Genomic DNA, 20818 nt, shown 5'->3' with positions numbered 1-20818 from the left:
CTCGTTACGCGTTCGGGGGAGGCTGGAGGGTCGCCGTTACCGTCAGCGAGCCCGTGCTGCCGCCGCTGCCCGGCGTCGGGGCTGTGTGGCATCCCGGGGTGGCGGGGAGCGGAGCAATGCGCCTCGTCTTTGCAGGGTGCTGAGCTGCCCTTCCCCGGGGCCAGGGCTCGCTGCCGCTTCCAGCTGCACAGGATTTGGTCCCGCAGCCTCAGTGTGAGGGCTGGATTTTCGCGAAACGAGGAGGAGCTGCTGGCACCTTCTGTACTGACGGGCGGCTTGATTTCTTGCCGTGCTTTTCGTACATCTTTAATAGCCCGGTGGAGTACAAATTGTAAAGGAAACTTCATACGCAGAGTTTGAGAGTTTGAAGAGAGATTATTCACCCTCTAGCTGTCGTGAGGTTTCACCTCTCCTTCCTGGCAGGACTGATCTTCCAGTTAGAAGTGAAAGAAGGTCAAACGGTTAAAAAAAAAAAAGGTTTCCTTCTGTCAGGGCGAATCTAAATCAGTCAAATTCCCGGGCACCAAAGTGTGTTGTGTAACAAATGGGAGTGCAAAGGTAAGCACGTAGCTTTGCGTGTGCGAGAGCAGTTGTGGGACTTCTCTGTAAGTTCTAACACCTTGCTCTTTGCGCTGTTCTTCTGCAAATTTGCCTGGATTTTAAGTATGGACAGAAGAGGGAGAGAACGAACATATGCCTTTGATTTGCTTAATAGAAAATATCTTGGCAGAAACACATGCTTGTGCTGTGTATTCTGTTAGAGTTTGGCTTTTTAAAATACTCATGTGTTCGTTCTGTCTAATGAAAAGCTGGTAGTATCTCCCATTCACCTAAGAATATGTTCAAACATAGCTTGAGATATGCTGCTAATCACGTTAAGAAAAATGTAGAGCTTAATATCAAACTAGCTAAAGTGCAGTCACTGGGGAATATCTCGGTGCTTGTAAACTTTAATTTAAAGAGTGCTATGAGGCTGGATTACCCGATAACCAGTACAACTGGAACAGCAGTATACCCCCTCTTTTTTGGAGGAAGACTGTAGGTCATTTTGAACAGCATGGAATCATAGAATCATTTAGGTTGGAAAAGTCCTTTAAGATCATTGAGTCCAGCCATTAACCTAACACTGCCAAGTCCATCACTAAATTGTGTCCCTGAGCACCACATTACACATCTTTGAAATGCCTCCAGGGATGGTGAGGCCACCCTGAAACTTCCCTGGGCAGCTGGTTCCAGTCCTTGACAACCCTTTCAGTGAAGAATTTTTTCCTAATGTCCAATCTAAACCTCCCCTGGGGCAACCTGAGGCTGTTTCCTCTTGTCCTATCCCTTGTATCCTTGTTGGATCTGGTAGAAATGATCCCCAGATGGCAGTGTGTAAAGGATTAATTTAAATTCCAGATTCTGGTTGCCTGGCATTAGCAAAAATAAAGCTTTTCTGTTATTTCTCTTAACAGTTAAAAATTAGATGCAGGAAAAATAAAGAGAAACACTAAGTACTGAATTCCCCCCCACCACCACCCCCCCACCCCCCACCCCCCCCACCCCCATTTACATTTTGGTAAGACAGAACTAATTTGCTCTCCTATCTGCTGTGCATCCTGGTGCTGAGCTAATCTTTTCTATGCCCTAGATTGTTATTAGCCTTGCTTGCTTATTACTGAAAGATTTACTTTCTAGGACTCCTTTTAATTCCATTTGCTCCTACGCTGCCTTTTGTCTTAAATGTTATTTTTTTGTAGTGTCCTTTGAAAGATTCTTGGCCTTTTCTAACCCGGGACAAATTTATAGTAGCCTGGTCGAGTTTTCCTAATCATGAATGATCTTCCCAGCAGGATATGTTCTTTGTCTTCTTCCTAACGTGATTCAGGACATACTCTGTTTTAAAGTGCCCTTACCCTTGAACCATTGTGCTGGGATTTAGTGTATTGACCCAAACTCTAGTAGATGTTTCTTGAGGCTTTTCTGTGTCACTTTGCACAGCACTCATAAGATACCCGCTGTCAAAGTGCTTGCACTTTAGTAATAACACCTTGGCATTGTTAAAGTAAGTATGTTTAAATTTTCCTTTGGCCGACTCATCTGTTTTAATTCCTTAAGTATTCAGATTTGTTCTGAGACAGGTCGAGGAATAGCAGAAATAAATGTGTAAATAGGCATGACCATTAGGCCATTAGGGGTGTTTCTATGGGTATGTCTGCTATGCCCAGAATGGTGTAAGAACAGTAATCCGCTTTGCAAATTTGGCTGTATGACCATATCACTATGTTTAGAGGTGCAGGCATCAATAGATGCAAGTGTTTTCACAGAATTAAGAAAACCATCTTGTCCATGCAGTCCAGCCATAAATGATGCACAGAACAACAAATGATAGAAAAAAAAAAAAAAAGTCTTTTCAGACGCATATGAGCAAATAGAGTATTCTGTGCTGTCCTGTACACGCATGTGTGTACATGTGTTCGTAGCCAGTAAGTCATGGCTCCTAAGCCTGATTTAAAAACTGAATGAGTTCATTATAATCCCCCTCCCCGCCCTCCCACCCCCCCAAAAAAATAAATAACTGAGGAATCAATCTAATTTGCTTTACTAAATGAAAACATGTGAAAGTGCTTACCAGGGATAAACCCAGGGACTCTGCGTATTTCTCTCTTTTTTCCTCCAACAGAATGAAAACACCTTTGAGACAATAAAGGAGTTAGAAGAGGAGCCAGTGTGTCCCATTCAGTATTCTCTGTGTATCTGTGTGCACCGCTTCCCCTGTTTGGTTCCTGATCTAGGCGGGAAGGACAGGGAGGGTGTAAGGACACTGCAACTCTCAGAGAGAAGATCGGCTTTTGTGCTGGCTTCAGCCAGTTCTGAGCTCTTTGGGGCTTAAATCTCCCAGAATGGGTGTGATGTTGAGTTGTCTACTCCAGGGCAAATGGAGAGGAGGAGGGGCGCCTGGAGGGAGGACCACTGGCTCAGGGGACACCCTGAGCATCAGAAGTTGTTGGAACCACTGATGACTAGAGCTGTGACCAGGGGGGACCTCTCAGATTTCTCTGCATGTGGTACCCCAGTTGCTGGGACGTACATTAAGCAGAGATTGTGCGGTGTGGTGGGAGGGTGACTTGCTTTGCAAAGGGGGAGCTCAGGCCAAACCCCTGCCAGGCAGGTAGAACTGCAGATCCTCCCTGTGCTTCGCGTTCACCTTGCCTATGACAACGTGCCACAGAAAAGCTGAGCACAGCCCTTTGCTGACGCCCAGCAGCTTGTGCTCCCTGCTGTGCCCCTCTGAAATGTTTTGGTTGATCGTCATTTCATGGAGAGCTCTATTGTCCCCGCAGCCAGGGCTACTGCAGCAGTAGCAAACCAGGGCTTCTAGTTACTCCCCGACACCTGCCTTCCTCCCCCTCTGCATCTCCCCAGCTCTCACAGAGGAGGGGTTGCCAGTGGTGCCTTCTTCAGGCAGGGCACATCTGCAGCTTCCATTGAATACCCTCCTTTCCTTTGAAAGCCCTGCCTCCTTCTGGCGGGTGGGGTTTGCTCATTTCCATGGGCGCTTTTGCAGGTGGTGGTGACATGGGGAGGAAAGGGACATACAGTGCTGGAGGTAAAGAGCCGCTGCGCGTCTGTTTACACCGTGTTTGTACAGCTGAGGTGGATACAAATCGGGGGTGGCTTTGCTGGAGAACTTTGCCAGGGATATAACTGACCGCCTGTTTGGGAGTCCCAGAGCAGCACGTTCGGTAACAGGAGATCGCTGCACTGCCTGCCCTTGCCGTTGCTCTTGCGCATGCGGCAGTAAATACCTCCTCTGCACAAAACTGAGTCCGGGTAGAGTCCACGGAGACAGTTTTGGTAAGAGTCCCAGGTGCTGCAGAAAAGCAGTCTGAGGTCTCAGCTGAGCTGTACTGCTTCAGAAGGGAGATTAGCCATAGATAGGTACGTGCTTTCTTTCTCAAAGAGGGGAAAGATGGTGTGGGATAGTCCTTTGCTTGGTGGTCCTGCGGGCATGTGTACTGGAGAGGAGCCATCACAGGCCACCTCTTCCTGAGCAAGCCACCACTCTGGGAGGCACTGAGATGCTCAGCAGAGGCAGTTTAGGAGCGACAGGGGTGGTCTGTCCCGCTGCTTGGAGGTAATCCCCTCCATACAACCCTGAGATGCAACGTACCCAGCTAGAAGGAATCCCAGTAGAGATGGACAAAAAGATGAACACGTGCAGGTATTGCTCCCCAGCAACATGCGAAAAAATTCATCAGCAGTACATATCCTGGCATGTATCCGTTCATACGGAAGGTGAATATTTATGGTTTTTAGTGTAAGTCAAAACTTGTTGGACAGTCTGGTTTGCCTTGGAACGAAACCATACAATTAAATTTCGCGAAGCAACCCGTGTTTCAAACCCGTGGACAAGGTGAAATGCCATGTGCATGAGAGCGTTTCTCATCAGCGCGGATCTTTGCTGTCTCTAAAGCAGTGCAGGCTGGGGCTGTGGGTGCTACTGGAGATACGCAGCCCGCCTGCACTGCAGGAAGGTCATTCTGGTCTGACTGTCAGATGGAGCTGTATGTTGTACAATATTGTACGTGTTGTGCCAAGCTTTCTGCAGGTAAAGAAAGAAGCAGTCATGTGTTTGACAACAGCAATCATAGGTGATGCTGTGAAGAAATTCAGGGAAAATCTGCGGCGCATGTGATTTTGACTACAACCAAGCTGTAGTTCTGACTTGTCTTGGTCACTTTAATTAGTAATGTGTCATTAATTTAAAAATAACCAGTGCAGTTAAAGAGCATGGGTGTTGGTCAGAAATGCCTGGTTTCTCATGTGTAAATTCACCAAGTCAGAGGCACTGATGCAAGTGCCTGGATGAATGGGTAAAACAGGGCTGGGCTAGCCAGGGTTGGCACGGGCAGCGTGTGCAACACGTAGTTGTTTAGGCAGTAGCTCTAATTCAGAGTTATGATGGAGGTGCTGAATGTGCTTGGTTTTGAAAGCACGCAGTGTTCGTTAGCTTCAACGGAAACTGCAGGATCCTGCTGTCCAAATCAATGAAACTGTGAGATACAATCCACTGTTCAGGAAAGTCAGAATATGTTTTTAAGGAAGTCTCTGTTGGGAGGTAAAACTGCTGCTGAAGCGATAGCAGCGATGGAGCGTGTGTAAAAGAGCCTAGGGAGACCTGCAGCCTTCTGGAGCCAGGCAGAGTATTTCCTGTTCACTTTAGCTGTTGGTCACGAAGGGAAGATGCTTCCTACAAACTGGGGTTTGTTCTAATGGAAATAGGTGACTTGTGAATAAAGAGGGCAGTGCAGAGTTGTCTTTTCCCCCATTTTTGGAAAACAGAATGCATTATTGTTCCAGTTTAACAATAGGTGGCACTTGGTTCCAGTGCAAGTAGTTATCTCTTCATTGCCATAAAAAGAAATCCATACAATTATATCAGTTCTGATTCCGAATCAAAGAATGAAAATAGCTTCTGAACAGGGTCTTGACTAATAATTCATGTGCTGTGGTATCTGCATGGTGTGTCTTCATTGCCTTTCACTAAAATTCCTCTTTCCTGTGAAACCAGTTGTGTTTGTGGGTTTGGGATCTTTTTTTCTTTCCTCCCCTTGTTCGCAGTTCCACTTGATTTTTTTCTGGTGGTGTTACAACGAACATTGTGCAGTCCTCCTAACGCTTTGTCCATCAGTACTGTTTTCACTTTTTTCTTGTTCGTGTTTTAAGAGACACTATTGTTTTCTTTCTAAGGGCTGTATTTTTGTTATGTCTTGCATCATGAGTGAATTCAAAGTACTTTCAATGGCATAATACACTTTGTAGTGTAATTTTGTGAAAATGCTTCTCTATGAATTACAAAAAAGATCATTTTATATTATTTCCGGGGTAAACCCTGAATTAATCAATCTTGGATGTGGTGTTTCTGTCTTCTAGAAATACGTGAAGCTTAACTTTATTTTTATAGGTTAAGAAGGAAAAAAGCCAACAAAGATGTTCAAAAGTGCAGGCCGTGGCAAAACAGGAATGTGTGGATAAATTAAATAACATCACTAATCGGCAAATGAAACAAAAGATTACTGTGAGGAAGAATGACGGTTTGAAAATGGAGAATGAAAACACGATAGAAGAAAAAGACAAAAAGAGTTTTTCATCTGGGGAGAGCTCAAAATTGATTAAAATGCCAATGAAAGGGTAAGCTGAGGAAATGATCTCTAATTCTTATTTGTAGTACTATGTAAGTGTCTTAGGTTTTCTAATACTGTGGTAGTTGAAGTAGTTTCCTCAGTGGTGAAAGCCATAGTGAGTAGTCCACTGCTTCTCAAAAAATGAAGAAAAATTCTTTTTAGACAAAATGAAGCGCACGATGGAGGTTCAAATTTATTGCCTGCTCTAAAAAAAGAAAAGGGGAAAACAAAAGAAAACGCCCACCTAAATTCCTGTGATTTCCTTGTCAACACTGAGGTAAAATGCATCTTCAAAACCAGAACTGAAGACTGGAAAAAGCAGTTATTTTTGTAGGAAATGGCCACCTAGAAAAGAAAAGTGGGAACTTGGGGTTTGCTACTACTCCCTTTTCTAGGTGATTTTAGTGATCTCCGTGCAGTTGGTGTTTTCCTTTTCATTAAGTTAATGTGCCCTTTGTCGGGAGAGGGGAAAAGATGATATTACCAAACCAATCTCAAAAGTCTAAAGAAGGCACACGTATTTTTATGCAGACCTAAGCAGGAGCTTTTTCTGTCTGTCCTTCAAAGGAATCTCTGCTCTAGATGCTTTCTGTAACGTGGCTGTTGGATATAGTCCAGCTTAACCTGGATCCAGCTCAGATTCCACGTGTCCCCCTCACTCTAGGGGAAGGGTTTTAAATACTTGGGCATATTCCACGATCTTTACAGTCAAGTCTGTGATTTTATCATAGCTATTTCTTGTCTCGGTTGTTTCTGGACATCATCTTAAGTATGTCTGATTCACAGAAATATTTTTTTATAAACCTGCTCACTTGGTGTTTTTTTTTTTTTTCTTTCTTTCTGTGTAATGCAGTAAAATTGCCCTGAATGCCAAAGGTGCAAAGGAAAGTAAAAGACAGCCTTCAAAGCAGAAGGCTCATCAGCAGATGAGCTCTTCCAATGGCAATCATGGTCAAGTACCGGATGATAGCACTTCCAGTGAAACATCTGAGGATGAAGGAAGGTATGCATATAAGGAATGTTGAAAATAAAACTCACTTAATGATAAAAATTGGCCTGAGAGCTAGAGGCAAGTTTGGGTTTTTGTTGTGTGTTTAAGGTTTTTTGTAAACCTGATGCATATGAAGATTCTTGTTCTTTCGTGTGACCACCTGATGTTCTTTCTTGTTCTTTCTTGTTCTTTCCTGTGACTACCTGATGCGCTTTGTGTTGACAAACACTTCACTTTTGTTTAGAGTGCTTTTGAACATGCTGGCCAAGTCAACAATAAGGTCACGTGCACAAATTCTGATTAATTACATGAGTGTGTGCACAGGCATAGAAGTATTTCATGTGTTTAAAAAGGGCGAGGTATCTCAGTTTTTTCACTGCAGGTATCTCAGGATTTTTTGCCCTGCTCCCCGCTCCACCTTTTCTCTTGCAGCTGTGTACCCTCCTGACTTCTTGCCCACCCTGAACTTACTTGTGTGGGTTGTGGCAAAGCAAGAAAGAGAAGTTGTTGACACTGTTCAGCCCTAGCTAAAAATCTGGTGTGTTATCAACACTGTTTTGGTCAGAAATCTAACACGCAGCCCTGTGTGGGCTGCTGTGAAGAAAATAAACTGCATCCCAGCCAGACCCAGGACACCAGAGAATCCAAAATTACAGTTCTTTGACCTGTAGGAGAAGGATTCTGGGTACTGAAGAGAGCTAAACCCCTGGTATTAAACAGGGAATGCACGTAAGCGTATAGCTACATGTCTGTAGCTGTAAGATTTCTGTCACTTTGCGTGAAGTTTAGGGAACAGTTATTTCAACTATTTGCTTAATATCTTGCGGAAAAATTAGCCTTCCAGTAGACATTAATAGCACACAATAATTGTTTCAGTCTTGAACTATATCTAGCGAAGTTACTATACCAGATTTTAGTTTAATTCAGTTCTGCAATTAAGTTTTCAAAGCAACTGTAGGTATTATTCATAATGCAAAGTAAGCATTTCGGTACTGAAATATATTTCTTGTTTTCTAGACCTGCAGCAACAACCAGGAGTGAAAGGAACGAGGTACTGTAAAACTAGTTTCTTGATAAGCAGTCTCTATGAGCTTTTAATCACTTAGGTGGGAGCAGTGTTTATGTAGTGATCAACCAGATGTACAAATTGCTGCTGGTATGCAGCTTGATTGTATTTGAGACAAATCTGTGGGCTGTGAAGGAGAGAATGAATCATTCATGCATTTGTAATGGTCTGTAATACTAGACAGTGGAATTACAGAAAGTACTGTATTTTTTGTAGGTCAGCATACCAGTGGAAGTAACTGATGACCCTGGTTTAACTCACTCATCTGACCCAACTTCAGAGGATGTCCGGTTACAAGCTTCAACCTACAAGGAGACTATGCTGCTGTTGGAAGAGCTTAGTGTGGTTCATATGGGTATGTTTTCAAGTCTCTGTCTTCAGCTGTTACAAGTTCCCCTTAAAACATGATTTCTTTGTATGCACTCCAAAGTATTTTAATTTCATATTTTGAGATAGTATCTCTTTGTGACTAGAGATCCCCCTCAAAAGCTGTGAAACTGTCACCTAACCTGAGATGTTGCCTGCATTGCCAGCCGACGTGCCTTACGTTATCATTGGTTCTCTGTCTAGTCAGCTGGAGAAGCAGTTTCCTGCAAAGTACAGTTTAGCTTCTTCTGATGCGGTCATCAAAAGTCAGCAAGAGCTTTTTCTTCTTTATATCCCCCTGATGTGGTTTAAGTCCAGCCACACCTAAACACCTAAGCACCACACAGCCACTCACTTGTTCCACCCCAGTGGGGTGGGGGAGAGCATCGGAAAGGGAAAAGTGAGAAAACTCATGGGTCGGCATGAAAACAGTTTAATAGCAAAAGCCACGCACGCAAGCAAAGCAAAGCAAGGAATTCATCCAGCACGTCCCATGGGCAGGCGGGTGTTCAGCCATCTCCAGGACAGCAGGGCTCCAGCACGCATAACAAATACTTGGGAAGACAAAGTGCCATCACTCTGGATGTCCCTCCCTTGCAGGAGCGGGCTGGAAACTAGGACCATGCGCGGCAATCAGTTATCTGAGGGGAATGTGCTCGAGCTTGTCTAGACAACAATTAACATGATGAGGCATGTTTACAGAGCACAGGGGAGTGGGAGACGGATGGCGCCAAGGATGGCGCCAAGGAAAGGTAACACCTTGCGGTTAATTGATGTTAGTTAACCACCAGTCAGGGATTGCCTAGTATGCAAGGCTTAGCTTCAAGAACCAATTAGTTTAAAACGCGCAGCTTCTGAAAGTGTATAAAACCTCGTGCTTCTGTACAATAAATTGACATTTGCTTGCATCAAGCTGTGTCCCGTCTCTTCATTCGCCGCAAATTGGTGACCCCGACGTGATGCGTTTAAGGATCTGACGTGAAGGGCTCTCGAATCACCTATCTGAGCGACATGCAGTGAATCCCACAGAACTTTGAATGATCTGCTGAAAGGAAGCAGGAGCCGGCCTGAAATCCCTCCGGAGTTGAGAGGTGAGCTGTGGGAAATCCGTAACGGGGAATCAGGCTTTGTCCCCAGAAAGAGACGTATATGGACTCATGAAGGGTCTTCTAGTCAGATCCGGGAGTCCGTGCCTCAGTCTCCTCAAATGGTGACCCCTATGGTGGTGTTCCGAAGCCTTGGAAGAATAAGGACGGAACTGGTCAATAACAAAGACAGTTCGTGGAAGAGGGCTGCCTTCCGGAGGAGACGGCTTGGCTGAACGATCGTCTTGCTGTCTGGACCAGGCGGACAACCTAAACCCCGAGGATAACACCTGTATTCATCGAGGCAGGTGAGCAGCCAAGAAACTTTAGAGACTTTGAAAGAATGAAAGTGTGTACATACAGCAGCCAATTGTATGATGCTGCCGCGGAGGGGAACTCCGTGTCGGGAATGCATTTAGCATCTTGGTGGCAAATTCTGACTACTCTTTGCCAAGTGTGGACTAATTCTACTAACGGTGCTAAACCAGAGGAAGCTGTAAATTCCACCGACAGTCTCTTCTCAAGACACAGTCAGCGATGGCGATTCCGTCCACACCTCCTCTGCCCCCAAAGCTTCTGTCACTGACTGCAGAGACCCTCACAACACAGGAGCAAGCACAGGAACAGCACAACTCGGACAATGATTTTATTGACACTGATAAACCTTTTGATCCAGGTCCTATAGATCTGGAAAAGGAGCTAGACCTTTCCTCCACCCCCTTGTCTCTCCTGATGCATTGATTGTATTTTTGGGGAGGGTGAAAGGGGGTATGAGGGATTGGTGGCAGGAATGCAAGTGGGAAACACTTCAGTGATGGGTTTTGGGAGTCGCTATGGCATGTTTAGTATTTTGTCAGACAAATCAACCTGCAGAGTGGCAGCCTGTGCAATACGAGGCTGTTAAAGAGTTAAGCAAAGCAGTGCGGGAAGGGAGGATTCATAATACATTTGCTATGTCCCTTCTTGAAGTGATGGCAGAGCCTTATACACTCACACTGCATGATTGGAAGTCATTGCTTTGTATGGTACTAACTGATACAGTATATGATGTGGTTATCTGATTTTTGTGAGCTATGTGTAGTGGCCTTGACTGAAAACCTTAATCGGGGAATTGCTGTTAACTATGAGCAGTTGGCTGGAGAAAATAACTGTCCCGATTCTGTGACTCAGGCAAGGTATCCCAGGGACAACTGTTTGCAACTGAATGAGATGGCTATTAAGGCAGTCCGGATGCGGGAGTCTTGCCACAGTCTTGCCGGGTCCTAGAGAGTCACTAACTTTAATACTGACTTGATTGATTGGCTTCAGAATATTTTGCAACAAGTCGAACATCAGGAAGCTCAAGGGTTGCTTTTAAAACAACTAGCTGTGATAATGCCAATGAAAATTGTAAATGGGCAACTTTCACAATCGCAACCCCAACATGTGTCAAATGATTGTAACGCAGAACTCACAGCAGACTGTAATTCTCAGGCTGAGTTCTGGAATGCAGCATAACAGATTTTGCTTCTCTAATCTCTTCTGTAAGAATAGTACACGCTTTTAACTTGCTTAGTAAATTAGGCTGCTGGCTTGCTAAACAAAGTAATACTACAAATACTATTTTTTTTTTTCTGGCTTATTAACAGATGTTGATTCTGTCCATCATATGTTGCTACAGAACCGAGTTGCTATTGATTTTTATTATTAGCACAGGGACACAAGTGTGAAGGCTTTGATAGGATGTGTTACGTGAATCTGAGTGACCACTGTGAATTAATTTACAAAAGTATACAAAACTCAAAAGCCTTAAAACAAAGATCTGCAACAGAGCCAGGGACAGGATACCTTTGGTCTCTTCTCACGGCTGGGAAACTTTGGGCCATGACTCAAAAGTATTACAGGATTTATTATAATTATCTTTAACCACCTTATTGATGTTTGCCTTATGTCTCCCATGCTTTTTTTTCCTGTATTCAGTGTTTAGTTGATTGTAACGTAAAGCAGGTCATGGTCACCCAGCTACACACACCCTTTGCCTCCTCCCAATTAACAAGCAAAAAAGGGGAGGATAGAGAATGTCTGAAGAGAGAGATAGGAGAGGAAACTGGAGAATTATTTGACCTAACAAGAGATGAGAGAACAGCTAGGTATTGTGAAGGAGAATAGGAAAGATAAACATGGTTATCTAGTGTTTAATAGGTGTCTGCATACTTGTAGAGATATATAGCTGTGTAACTGCATGAATGATTCCTGCCCTGAGCCTGGTGGAGCATACAGCTGCAGTTTGTGTCCGGGCTCAGAGATGTAAATAGGGGCTTCTCTGTTTTGGTGAAAGTGTTTCTCTTTGCATAAAAAAGAGAGGGAATGAAGGGAATGACCCCAGAGGTATGTTCAGAGAAGGCATGCTATGTTTCGAATTTTTTGACTGAACCAGTTCTTGTTTGGTGTGCCCTTCCACCTATGTATAATGTTAATCCAAAAGAAGATGATATTGTTTACACTTTGAATGTCGATCATTGTCTTTCTGTAGATGCTAATGTAGTAGGAGGCTATGATGGGAACGTGTCACAGAGGTTCTTCTCTTATCCAGAGTAACAGCAGGGAAAGCATTAAAGAGTTAAATCACCTTGTTTGGTAGGCAGTTAAGAATGCGAGTCAAAATTGCCACTGCTTTTTTGTTGTTGGTTCAAGGACATGGCTGTGAGGATTTTGATGGTATGTGCTCCGTGGATTTTAGGCGCCCCATTGCAGCAACATGTTATGAAAATCTTTGAAAAAAGTCAGCCTTTTTGGCATCCATTCACTCAATTGGCAGTATTGTTTGTTTGCTATTACCTTGGTTGCTGTCATGTTTGCAAGGGCCCTGCAGAACATGGCAAACCTGGTACCAGCTGTTCAAAAACAAAAAGGGGAAATTGTAAAATTGCATGGAACAGAGACAGTGGGTTATTTTGACATTGATAATATGTCTTAGTTGCTTTTTTATTTGTTCTATTACTTATACCTTGTTTTTACTCGTTTGGTTTCAAAGGTTCTTTTTGTGCAACAGGAAGGGGGAGATGCAGGAGCGGGCTGGAAACTAGGACCATGCGTGGCAATCAGTTATCTGAGGGGAATGTGCTCGAGCTTGTCTAGACAACAATTAACATGATGAGGCATGTTTACAGAGCACAAGGGAGTGGGAGACGGATGGCGCCAAGGAAAGGTAACACCTTGAGGTTAATTGATGGCAGTTAACCACCAATCAGGGATTGCCTAGTATGCAAGGCTTAGCTTCAAGAACCAATTAGTTTAAAACGCGCAGCTTCTGGAAGTGTATAAAAACTCGTGCTTCTGTACAATAAATTGACATTTGCTTGCATCAAGCTGCGTCCTGTCTCTTCATTCGCCGCACTCCCTTCCTTCGTCCTCCCCCAGCTTTATACGCTGAGCATGATGCCGCGTGGCATGGCACATCCCTTGGGTCAGCTGGGGTCAGCTGTCCCAGCTGTGTCCCGGCCCGGCTCCTTGCGTACCCCCAGCCTGCTGGCTGGTGGGGTGGGGTGAGGAGCAGAAAAGGCCTTGGCTGTGTGTGAGCGCTGCTGGGCCATAAGGAACACATCCCCGTGCTACCAACCCTGTTTGCGGCACAGCTGTAAAACATGGCCCCGTACCAGCGACTGTGAAGAAAATTAACACTATCCCAGCCACAACCAGCACACCCCTCAACTGCTAATGACAAAGAGTACAGCAAACAAATGGCTTTGCTTAAAAATAATAAGTACATATATATAACAAGTTTCAACTGTCATAAGATGCTTGCATATATGCACAAGGCATTATATAAACATAAGCATCACTTACTAGGGCTCTTAAACTATGCTAAAATTTCATTAGGTAAGTGTTAACCTTGGCCGAAGGCCAAACTCCCCGCCCAGTGCTGCCACTGCCCCTCCTTGACGAAACGGGGTGAAAAAGCTTGTGGGTCAGTGTGAAGGCAGGGCTGTCACTTCCCAGTGACTGTCACTGGCCAAACAGACTCCACCGATTAAAATACATTTGGATAGTGTGAGAAACTATGGACTAGGGTATTGTTTATTAAGATTTATGTTAAGCTCAATGTAAAGTTTAGGCAACAAAAGATATGAAAACGCTTATGCAAACAGCTACCAGACACTGCTTGTGTAAGATAAGATAACCACAATACACAAACTAAACCAGACACTGCTGGTGCAAGATAAGATAACCACCAGATGTCCAGGAACCCACAGAAACAGGGCAATGAGACAAAGGAGGAAGACCACCAGGAGGCAGAAAACGACCCCCTAACAACAACTGAAGCATGACTCCACTACCTCATGAACACGGAAGTAAAGATGTATAAAAAGGGACTGTTTGAACTGCTCAGGTCGGCAGTTGGCGGAGCGCAGACTCCCCTGTCGTCCAGCGCTGTCTTTGCTCATATTCTACTTGCTATAATTAATAAAATTTTAATTGGATTATGATCCGTTGCGGTCTCAATTTATAACAATAGTGAGAAACAAAGACCCAAAACCTGAGAAGGACACGTCGGCACCCCCCCTGCTCAAGCTCTGCTGCGCTCCTTCCCTGCCACCTCCCCAGGCAGCACGGGGAGGCTGCGGTCTGCAGTCGGGACGTAGCAGTTTCTCTCTGCTGCTCCTTCCTCGTCCCTTTTCCCTGCTCCAGTGTGAGTCCTGCCCCAGGCTGCAGTCCTTTGGGGAAAATCTCCTCCAGCCTGGGCCCTCCATGGGTCGCAGGTCCTTCGGGAAGGATCCGCCTGCTCTGGCACGGGGTCCTGCGCAGCACTGCGCTGTGGGTATCTGCTCCAGCATGGTTCTCTCAGGGGCTGCAGGGGAATCTCTGCTCTGGCACCTGGAGCAGCACCTCTCCCTCCTCCTTCGCTGACCTGGGTGTTCGTTTGCGGGGCTGGTTTTCACATGCTTTTCCTCTTCTCTGCCCGTGTGGTGGTTTCGCCCTTTCCTACGTTTGTTTTTCCTGAGGAGCTGCCAGCACGGCTGAGAGGCTCAGCTGTGCCCTGCGGTGGGTCCATCGAAACTGTCCATGTCCAGCACGGGACGACCCCTGGCTCCTTCTCACAGGGACCTTCCCACTACCGAGACCTGCCACCTGCACCTAATGCAGCAAAGCATTGAACAGCTTATACATTGGGCAGTATTTGTGCAGCTTTGTGTCTTTTCTGTCTCAAAACAGGTTCTGCTACTTTGTTGAAACTGCAAAACATACTTCTTGAATATGAACAGAGACTAGACTGTCAGAAAAATCAGTATAAAGCGCTCTCACTCGAAGTAAGGGAATTGGGAGGTGAAAGGGAGGAGTCACAGTTCAGAGCGGAGAAGACTCAAGATTTGAAATCCGTATTGGCTCACCAAGAAGCAGAATGGAAAAGGGATATCCAAAGCCTTAAGTATGTAAATTGTGGTCTGATAATGTATTATCTTGTCAGTGTTTTTTTTCCGAAAGACACTGATGGTGCAGGCAACAGGATGAGAAGTTTCCAGTCTTTTGGGTTTGGGTTTTTTGAATCCCGTGGGCCAGTTATGCTATGAAGTAGATAACGTGAGAGGGGAAAAACGTCCGGATACCAGCTCCATGTACAGTCTTCTGGATGTTGTTCTAACTTTGTTTTCTAGCAAGAAAAGAGCAAGAGAGTGTGTATGGGGAAATCAGATTTATAAGAGAGATTTGAGAGATGGTTGTGACGTGCAGAATTAGACTCTATAACTCGAAAGTTATAAAGTAGGTATGTTTATTGCGCGCAGATGCACGGGGGATCGCTCCTCCACAAGCGTGCACACCCGAAGTGACGAACCATCTCACATTTATACAATGAAACAAATGAATATTCAATTAACACCTATACATATTCATTACCTGAACCCGCCTACCCTCGCTTCGTATGCTAATTAGCTTATCAGTCTTTCACGCTTGCGCAGATTCTTCCAAAAATTGTGGGCCGGGGTCTTTAGAATGTGGGCAGTGGTCTATGGGAGGAAGGATGTAGGTCTTCCTCATGGTGTACTTTTCACCTTAGGTCTCAAAAGTGATGAGTTGGCAGACTTGTAGAAATCTTTCCCAGGGTTTTCACAATACCCCTTGTAGTTTTACTCAAGGACATCCAGCTGTCCCGTTATCTCCTTGGTAGGGCAGCTTGCTTTGCAGATAAGGAGGACAGCTCCCCTTTCAGACATTTGCTACTTTCTTGCCAGAACAGTCTATAAGATCTTTCAGACATTTTAACCCCTTTGTCGCTCTACAATTACAAGCTTATTTATGCATTAAAATGAATATTGGTTTATGAATACAAACTTGACCATATTATTTACAGCTTATTCACATCAGTTGGGTGGTGGTTTTTTTTTTTCATTTTGTCCTTGCAGCTTCAGTGGGCCTATAATACTAGGGTTTCTGTTAACTCCACCCAGTGCAAGTCAAACCAGAGCTTAGAGCATTTGTTTGCTTACCTGTTTGTTTGTTGGAAAGGTCAAGTTTGGGATTGCCCCTTTCCCCACACTCCTGAGCTAGACCCGGAGGTGTGAGGTTTCTCATCGCTGTTGACATCACGCCAGACAGGGGTGGCCAGCAGGCACCGTAGGCAGTTCAGCAAGGACAACTGCAGAGGCCTGGCCTGGGAGGGGAGATCTCCTTGTGGTGATCCCCGGTGGGATGGCGTGGCTGGGGAGCGGCCCAGGCAGAGAGCGAGCTCAGCAGGAGCCACCGTGAGCTGGCAGCTGGGGCGGCCCGCAGCGGCCTGGGCTGTATGGAGGGCAGCAGTGCCAGGGCACTGGGGGCAGTGAGTGCCCACCCCTCCGCAGGGCTTGCTGAGCTGTGTCTCGAGCCCGGGGCCCGGTGTTTGGCCGCCCAGCCCAGGAGATCTTGCCCAGTCCGTGTGAGGTCGGCAGGGAGATGCTGGGCTGGCCCGGGGGCAGGAGCACCAGCCCTGTGAGGGGAGGCTGCGGGAGCTGGGCCTGGGGGAGTTGGGCCTCCCAGCGCGGGGGAGGGGGGTACGAGGAAGACGAGGCCGGTCCCAGCTTGGCCTGGGTTTGACTTCAGCAGGTGTTCAAAATCCTCAAACATCTGTCAAGTATAAAGAAGTAGTATTTTCATTCTAAGTGAATTCTCCAAGCAGTGTTAAATTTATACTTTCAAAAGTTACACTTTTTGTGAAATTACACTAGAAATTACATATAAAGCTTTCTCCTTGCAATATACGCCATTCAAATACAAATATTTCTGTCAGTCTTTCAAGTAATTTTAGTGGTGGTTGATTCTTGTCTTGCAGCATTTCTAAAGCAGGCTTTCAATTGGCAGTTCTTCCCTTAGGTTGACACTTGATTTTTTTTATTTTTTTTTTTTTTTGTCCACTATTGTGAGTATATGGGAAAAAATAGTCAAAATAATGATCAAACACAAAGCTGCTTTCTTGTTTGGGTACCGTGGGCACACCATGGACCGTTTTTTACCATGTCAGTGCTCATTGCTGATTGTTTCAGTTGGTAAAGAAGCTGACCTTCCATAAGGCTTTCCTTGTAAGTCAGCTTCAAAATGAAATTGCTGTAGTTTCTCCCAGAGGTAGATCCAACTGAGGTTTGAAACTGTTTTTAATCGTATTCAGCTTAAACCCCATGCATTTCTGAATCTGGTTTTGAACACTGACATCCTTCTTGAGTAAACAGAAGCTGCTTGTTCTGCCTGTGGTCAGCAGTTGTTTTAAACTTACAGAAGGCTTGCTGAAAAATTGTTGGGTCTGCCATAGATAAGTGGCGTGCTGATTCACCAGTATTACTTCTGGTCACTGAATCCGTAATATGTAGGCAATGCTCAGTATACTAAGAAAATGTATACTAACCATAGTAAAAGTTTACGATGCTTTGATCTGATGAGACAACAAACTCCTTTTTCAACAAAATGGCTGTAATATGAAGATGGGTTTTTTTAAATTTTATTATTATAGTGTGCACACTGGTGTGTGTTTCCCTATACAAACTTACAAATAACGGATAAATCACTCAAAGTTTTTTTTTCTCTATCTTGTACAACTGATACCATGCACAACGGAATGAAGTTAGAATTCTTTAAAAAGCTGAAAAGTACAGTAAAAATATGAACTCTGAAAACATTTAACATTTTTTATGGTTTGAGTTGTCTCTGCAAGTTCATCATGTTGGAATATCTACTTTTATATCAGTGCTTTTGTTTCTCAAATACTCCATTAAATCCCAGATGTTCTTTGAAACAACAAGAAGAAAAGAGGCCCAGAGTAGAAGTGCTGTGTGAGAAAATGAGAGAAGACCTCCGAAGGAAAGAAGATCAATATTGTAAAGAGATGGAGGAGAAACAGAAACGTGAGTTACACTCTAGGAATTTAGAAATGGAGTTAAGAACACTGAGAAAGCTCTTGAAACAGGTATATTAAATAATGAATTAAACTCTTTCTCTTATTTTCTGCTTCTTTTCAATTGTATTCCAGTATGCCTAGAGAAGGAGGCGCTTTGCTCACGGAAGAGGCGTTGGATAACAATTGTCAGATTTTGAGAACAGTAGAGTACAGTTGGTTCACAATTGGGCTGTTCTTTTTTTTTTTTTCTTTTTTCCTTTTTCAAAATTGGTTTCATTTGTATTTCAGGCAAAACCTTACCTTTTTTTGAATTACTACAAAACATCCTGTATTTCGCCTTCTTAAATTTTCATAAGAAAATTTAAATTTATTTATTTATAGGTGGATTATCATAACGGTGGGGAATCAAAAATGTTTTCAAGTATGCAAGGGAGAATGGGAAGATGTATTGCTAGCTCTGTTTTTTCTTCAGATGCAAGCAGTTTTATTGTATTACTGTAGGTTGAAGAGGAACGTGATGAAACACAGAGACAGCTCTCTCAGGAAAAGAGGGCCAGAGCCCTTCAAGAAGGAATTTTGAACAACCACCTTGGGAGACAAATGGAACTAGAAGAAGAGACAAGAAGATCTATAGGAAAAAAATCAGAGGTAAGCAGATTTTTTTTTCTAATAAGTCAGATTTCACCATGTTTGTTTTAAAGTCATAATAAATCTTACATAACTTTTTCTGTTTCTTGATGGTTTATTTACTGTTTACCAGTGTAACTTATCTGGGTAAATACCTTCCTTGTTTTCTCTTATGTCTAAAAGTTCTGGAAAGCAGCATCACTCCTGTATGTACCTGAATTACTTGTGCAAGTAGGAAACTAATAGAAGACACTGTTTACACCGTTTCTTAACCTATCTGTTATTTTCCATTTCATAGACATTTTGTCATCACTTTTTAGGCTTTCTAGCAGTGAAACACCTAGCTACCTATGGCAAGGTTGACCAGGAAGAAAGTTGTTTGACAGTGTTTGTGTTTCCATTGTTTTTTTTTTTTTTTAAAATTAGTTATTCCCTTATTGAACTTACTTCAAGTATGCCTTTCTTTTTCACCTCCACATAACTAAAATTTTATGATCAAATATCAGCAATGAATTCAACTCTCTGTAAGAGTTAGAGTAACTGGAGGAGAAAAAGCAATCATAAACACTGTATTAAAAAAGATCTTGAAAAGAGTTTACTGAATTTCCTAAAGAATGTGCAGTGCCTGGAAGCCTTTTTGTTCTTGGCTGTGCTGCCCAGTAAATGTAGGGTGAATGTGTTTAAGTGGAAAAAAGTTATACATACAATAAAGAGGAAATATACAGGACTATTGCATTCCGGGGGTGATTGAGTTTTATAGCTAACTTCCAGTAACACAAAAGGATAAGTGTTCAGAAGACATTTGAGAAGGAAAATACCCTTTCTAGCCTTGTTTTTACCAGATCTGTAGCACAACTAATTCAACCTTAAAGGCAGTATTATAAAGGCATGCACATACAAGAAAGCGCTGTCATTTTAAAAGCTTTGGTTGCTGGTTTAAGGGGGGAAAAAAACGTAACTGTATATTTGGGATGTTCATTTAGGTTTTAAGGATATGTTGCACTTCCGTTGTGTACGTACGTTGTACATGTGCATGGGTTCACAGAGTAGCTTATTGCCTGAAACTTCATCTTTGAAGTCATGCTTTAGTACTAGAAATGTTAAAATGCAGTTTATTGCTGCAGGTTTTTTGTAGATTCATTTCCCAATTGGCTCTTTATTCATGTTCCCTGTCCTTCAGGAATCCAGCACTGACAGAGAACAGGATCTGTTGTACAAGAATCAGTTACTACAAGATGAGATTGCTATGCTAAGGCTAGAACTCACTCAAGTAAGACTTAGGCACCAGGAGGAAGAAGGAAAATATTTAAAGGAAAATGAGACCTTGAAAGAAAAAAATGAAGCTCTCAAAAAGGAACTTAAACTGAACAAGGAAGCGTTAAGACAAATGTTTTTTCAGTTCAACACGGAGCTGGACTTACTAAAGACAGAATCTGCAGTGCTGACTTCCAAACTTGAGCAGACAAACAAAAGCAAAGACAGACTAGAGACAGAAATTGAATCATTTCGTTCCTCCCTGAACGCTGCAGTTCAAGAACTTGAACTTCATTTGTCATCAAAAAGCAATGCTGAACGAAGATTTCACAGAGAACGTGATGAATGCCTTTGCTTGCAAGACGAGCTCCATCGTGACCTCTCTGACGTGCAAGAAACCAACAAGAGCTTGTCTCTGCAGCTGTGTAAAGCTAAAAGCAAAGCTAATAGGCTAGAAAATGAGCTTCACCAGTTGAAGCAAATGCTCAGAGAAAAAGCTTTGCTTTTAGAAATGGCAAAAAAGAATTAAGTCAAGGCCAGTGTCGGGCAAAGGAATGTGATCATGCTCGACAACTTGAGAAAGATCCAGTAAGCAAACTTGTAATAAAACAGGAGTCCTTGCAGGAGCGATTGGCCCAGCTCCAGAGTGAAAAACCTTTTTACTCCATCAGCAATGGGAAGAGATGCAGAACAAGAGGATCATGAAAGAAAAAATGGTGGATTATGTGCAGCACTGTTTTAATGACATTTTCAGCAAACTTAGAGCTGATAGGGAAAAGCAAGTTTATCTAATAGAAGAGCGAAACAAGGATTTAAATGCCAAGTGCACTGATTTAAGGGAACAAGTCTTTAAATATGAGACTGACGTAGTAGAAAGACAGGTAAAGTATATGCGTAGAAAGAACAATTTAAAGTTTGTCC

General features: G+C 43.6%; 1 protein-coding gene and 1 long non-coding RNA gene across 3 annotated transcripts in view; both read left to right on the top strand.

Annotated features, from left to right (window-relative positions):
* The window catches only part of LOC308057831, a 168490-nt gene that overhangs the window by 89958 nt on the left and 57714 nt on the right, over nucleotides 1-20818 (top strand). The gene's annotated exons all lie outside the window — the stretch shown is intronic.
* LOC308057827 (ankyrin repeat domain-containing protein 26-like) lies at nucleotides 826-20637 on the top strand. Of its 2 annotated transcripts, XR_013925478.1 has the most exons (6): nucleotides 826-7173; nucleotides 8179-8212; nucleotides 8444-8582; nucleotides 14872-15085; nucleotides 18518-18664; nucleotides 19824-20637. XR_013925478.1 is itself a non-coding variant. In XM_080411864.1 (5 exons), the coding sequence occupies exons 1-5, from the start codon at nucleotides 7097-7099 to the stop codon at nucleotides 18594-18596; spliced, it is 543 nt and encodes a 180-aa protein (XP_080267990.1). In that variant the 5' UTR covers nucleotides 826-7096; the 3' UTR covers nucleotides 18597-19816. The 2 variants fall into 2 exon arrangements, 1 of the variants encoding a protein (XP_080267990.1); XM_080411864.1 differs by lacking the exon at nucleotides 19824-20637 and having other exon boundaries at nucleotides 18518-19816.

This window comes from Falco punctatus (assembly GCF_963210335.1).
Source record: "Falco punctatus genome assembly, contig: scaffold_46, whole genome shotgun sequence".
Taxonomy (NCBI): Eukaryota; Metazoa; Chordata; class Aves; order Falconiformes; family Falconidae; genus Falco; species Falco punctatus.
The sequence above is the reverse complement of the archived record's forward strand: the minus strand, read 5'-3'. Positions and strand labels throughout refer to the sequence as shown.

Bases quoted from the DNA above. Each gene is read 5' to 3' on its own strand.
- LOC308057827 (XM_080411864.1), top strand. From the start codon at position 7,097: ATGAGCTCTTCCAATGGCAATCATGGTCAAGTACCGGATGATAGCACT. The intron at 7,174-8,178 runs GTATGCATATAA...CTTGTTTTCTAG, and splicing joins ACATCTGAGGATGAAGGAAG to ACCTGCAGCAACAACCAGGA. The intron at 15,086-18,517 runs GTATGTAAATTG...GTATTACTGTAG, and splicing joins AGGGATATCCAAAGCCTTAA to GTTGAAGAGGAACGTGATGA.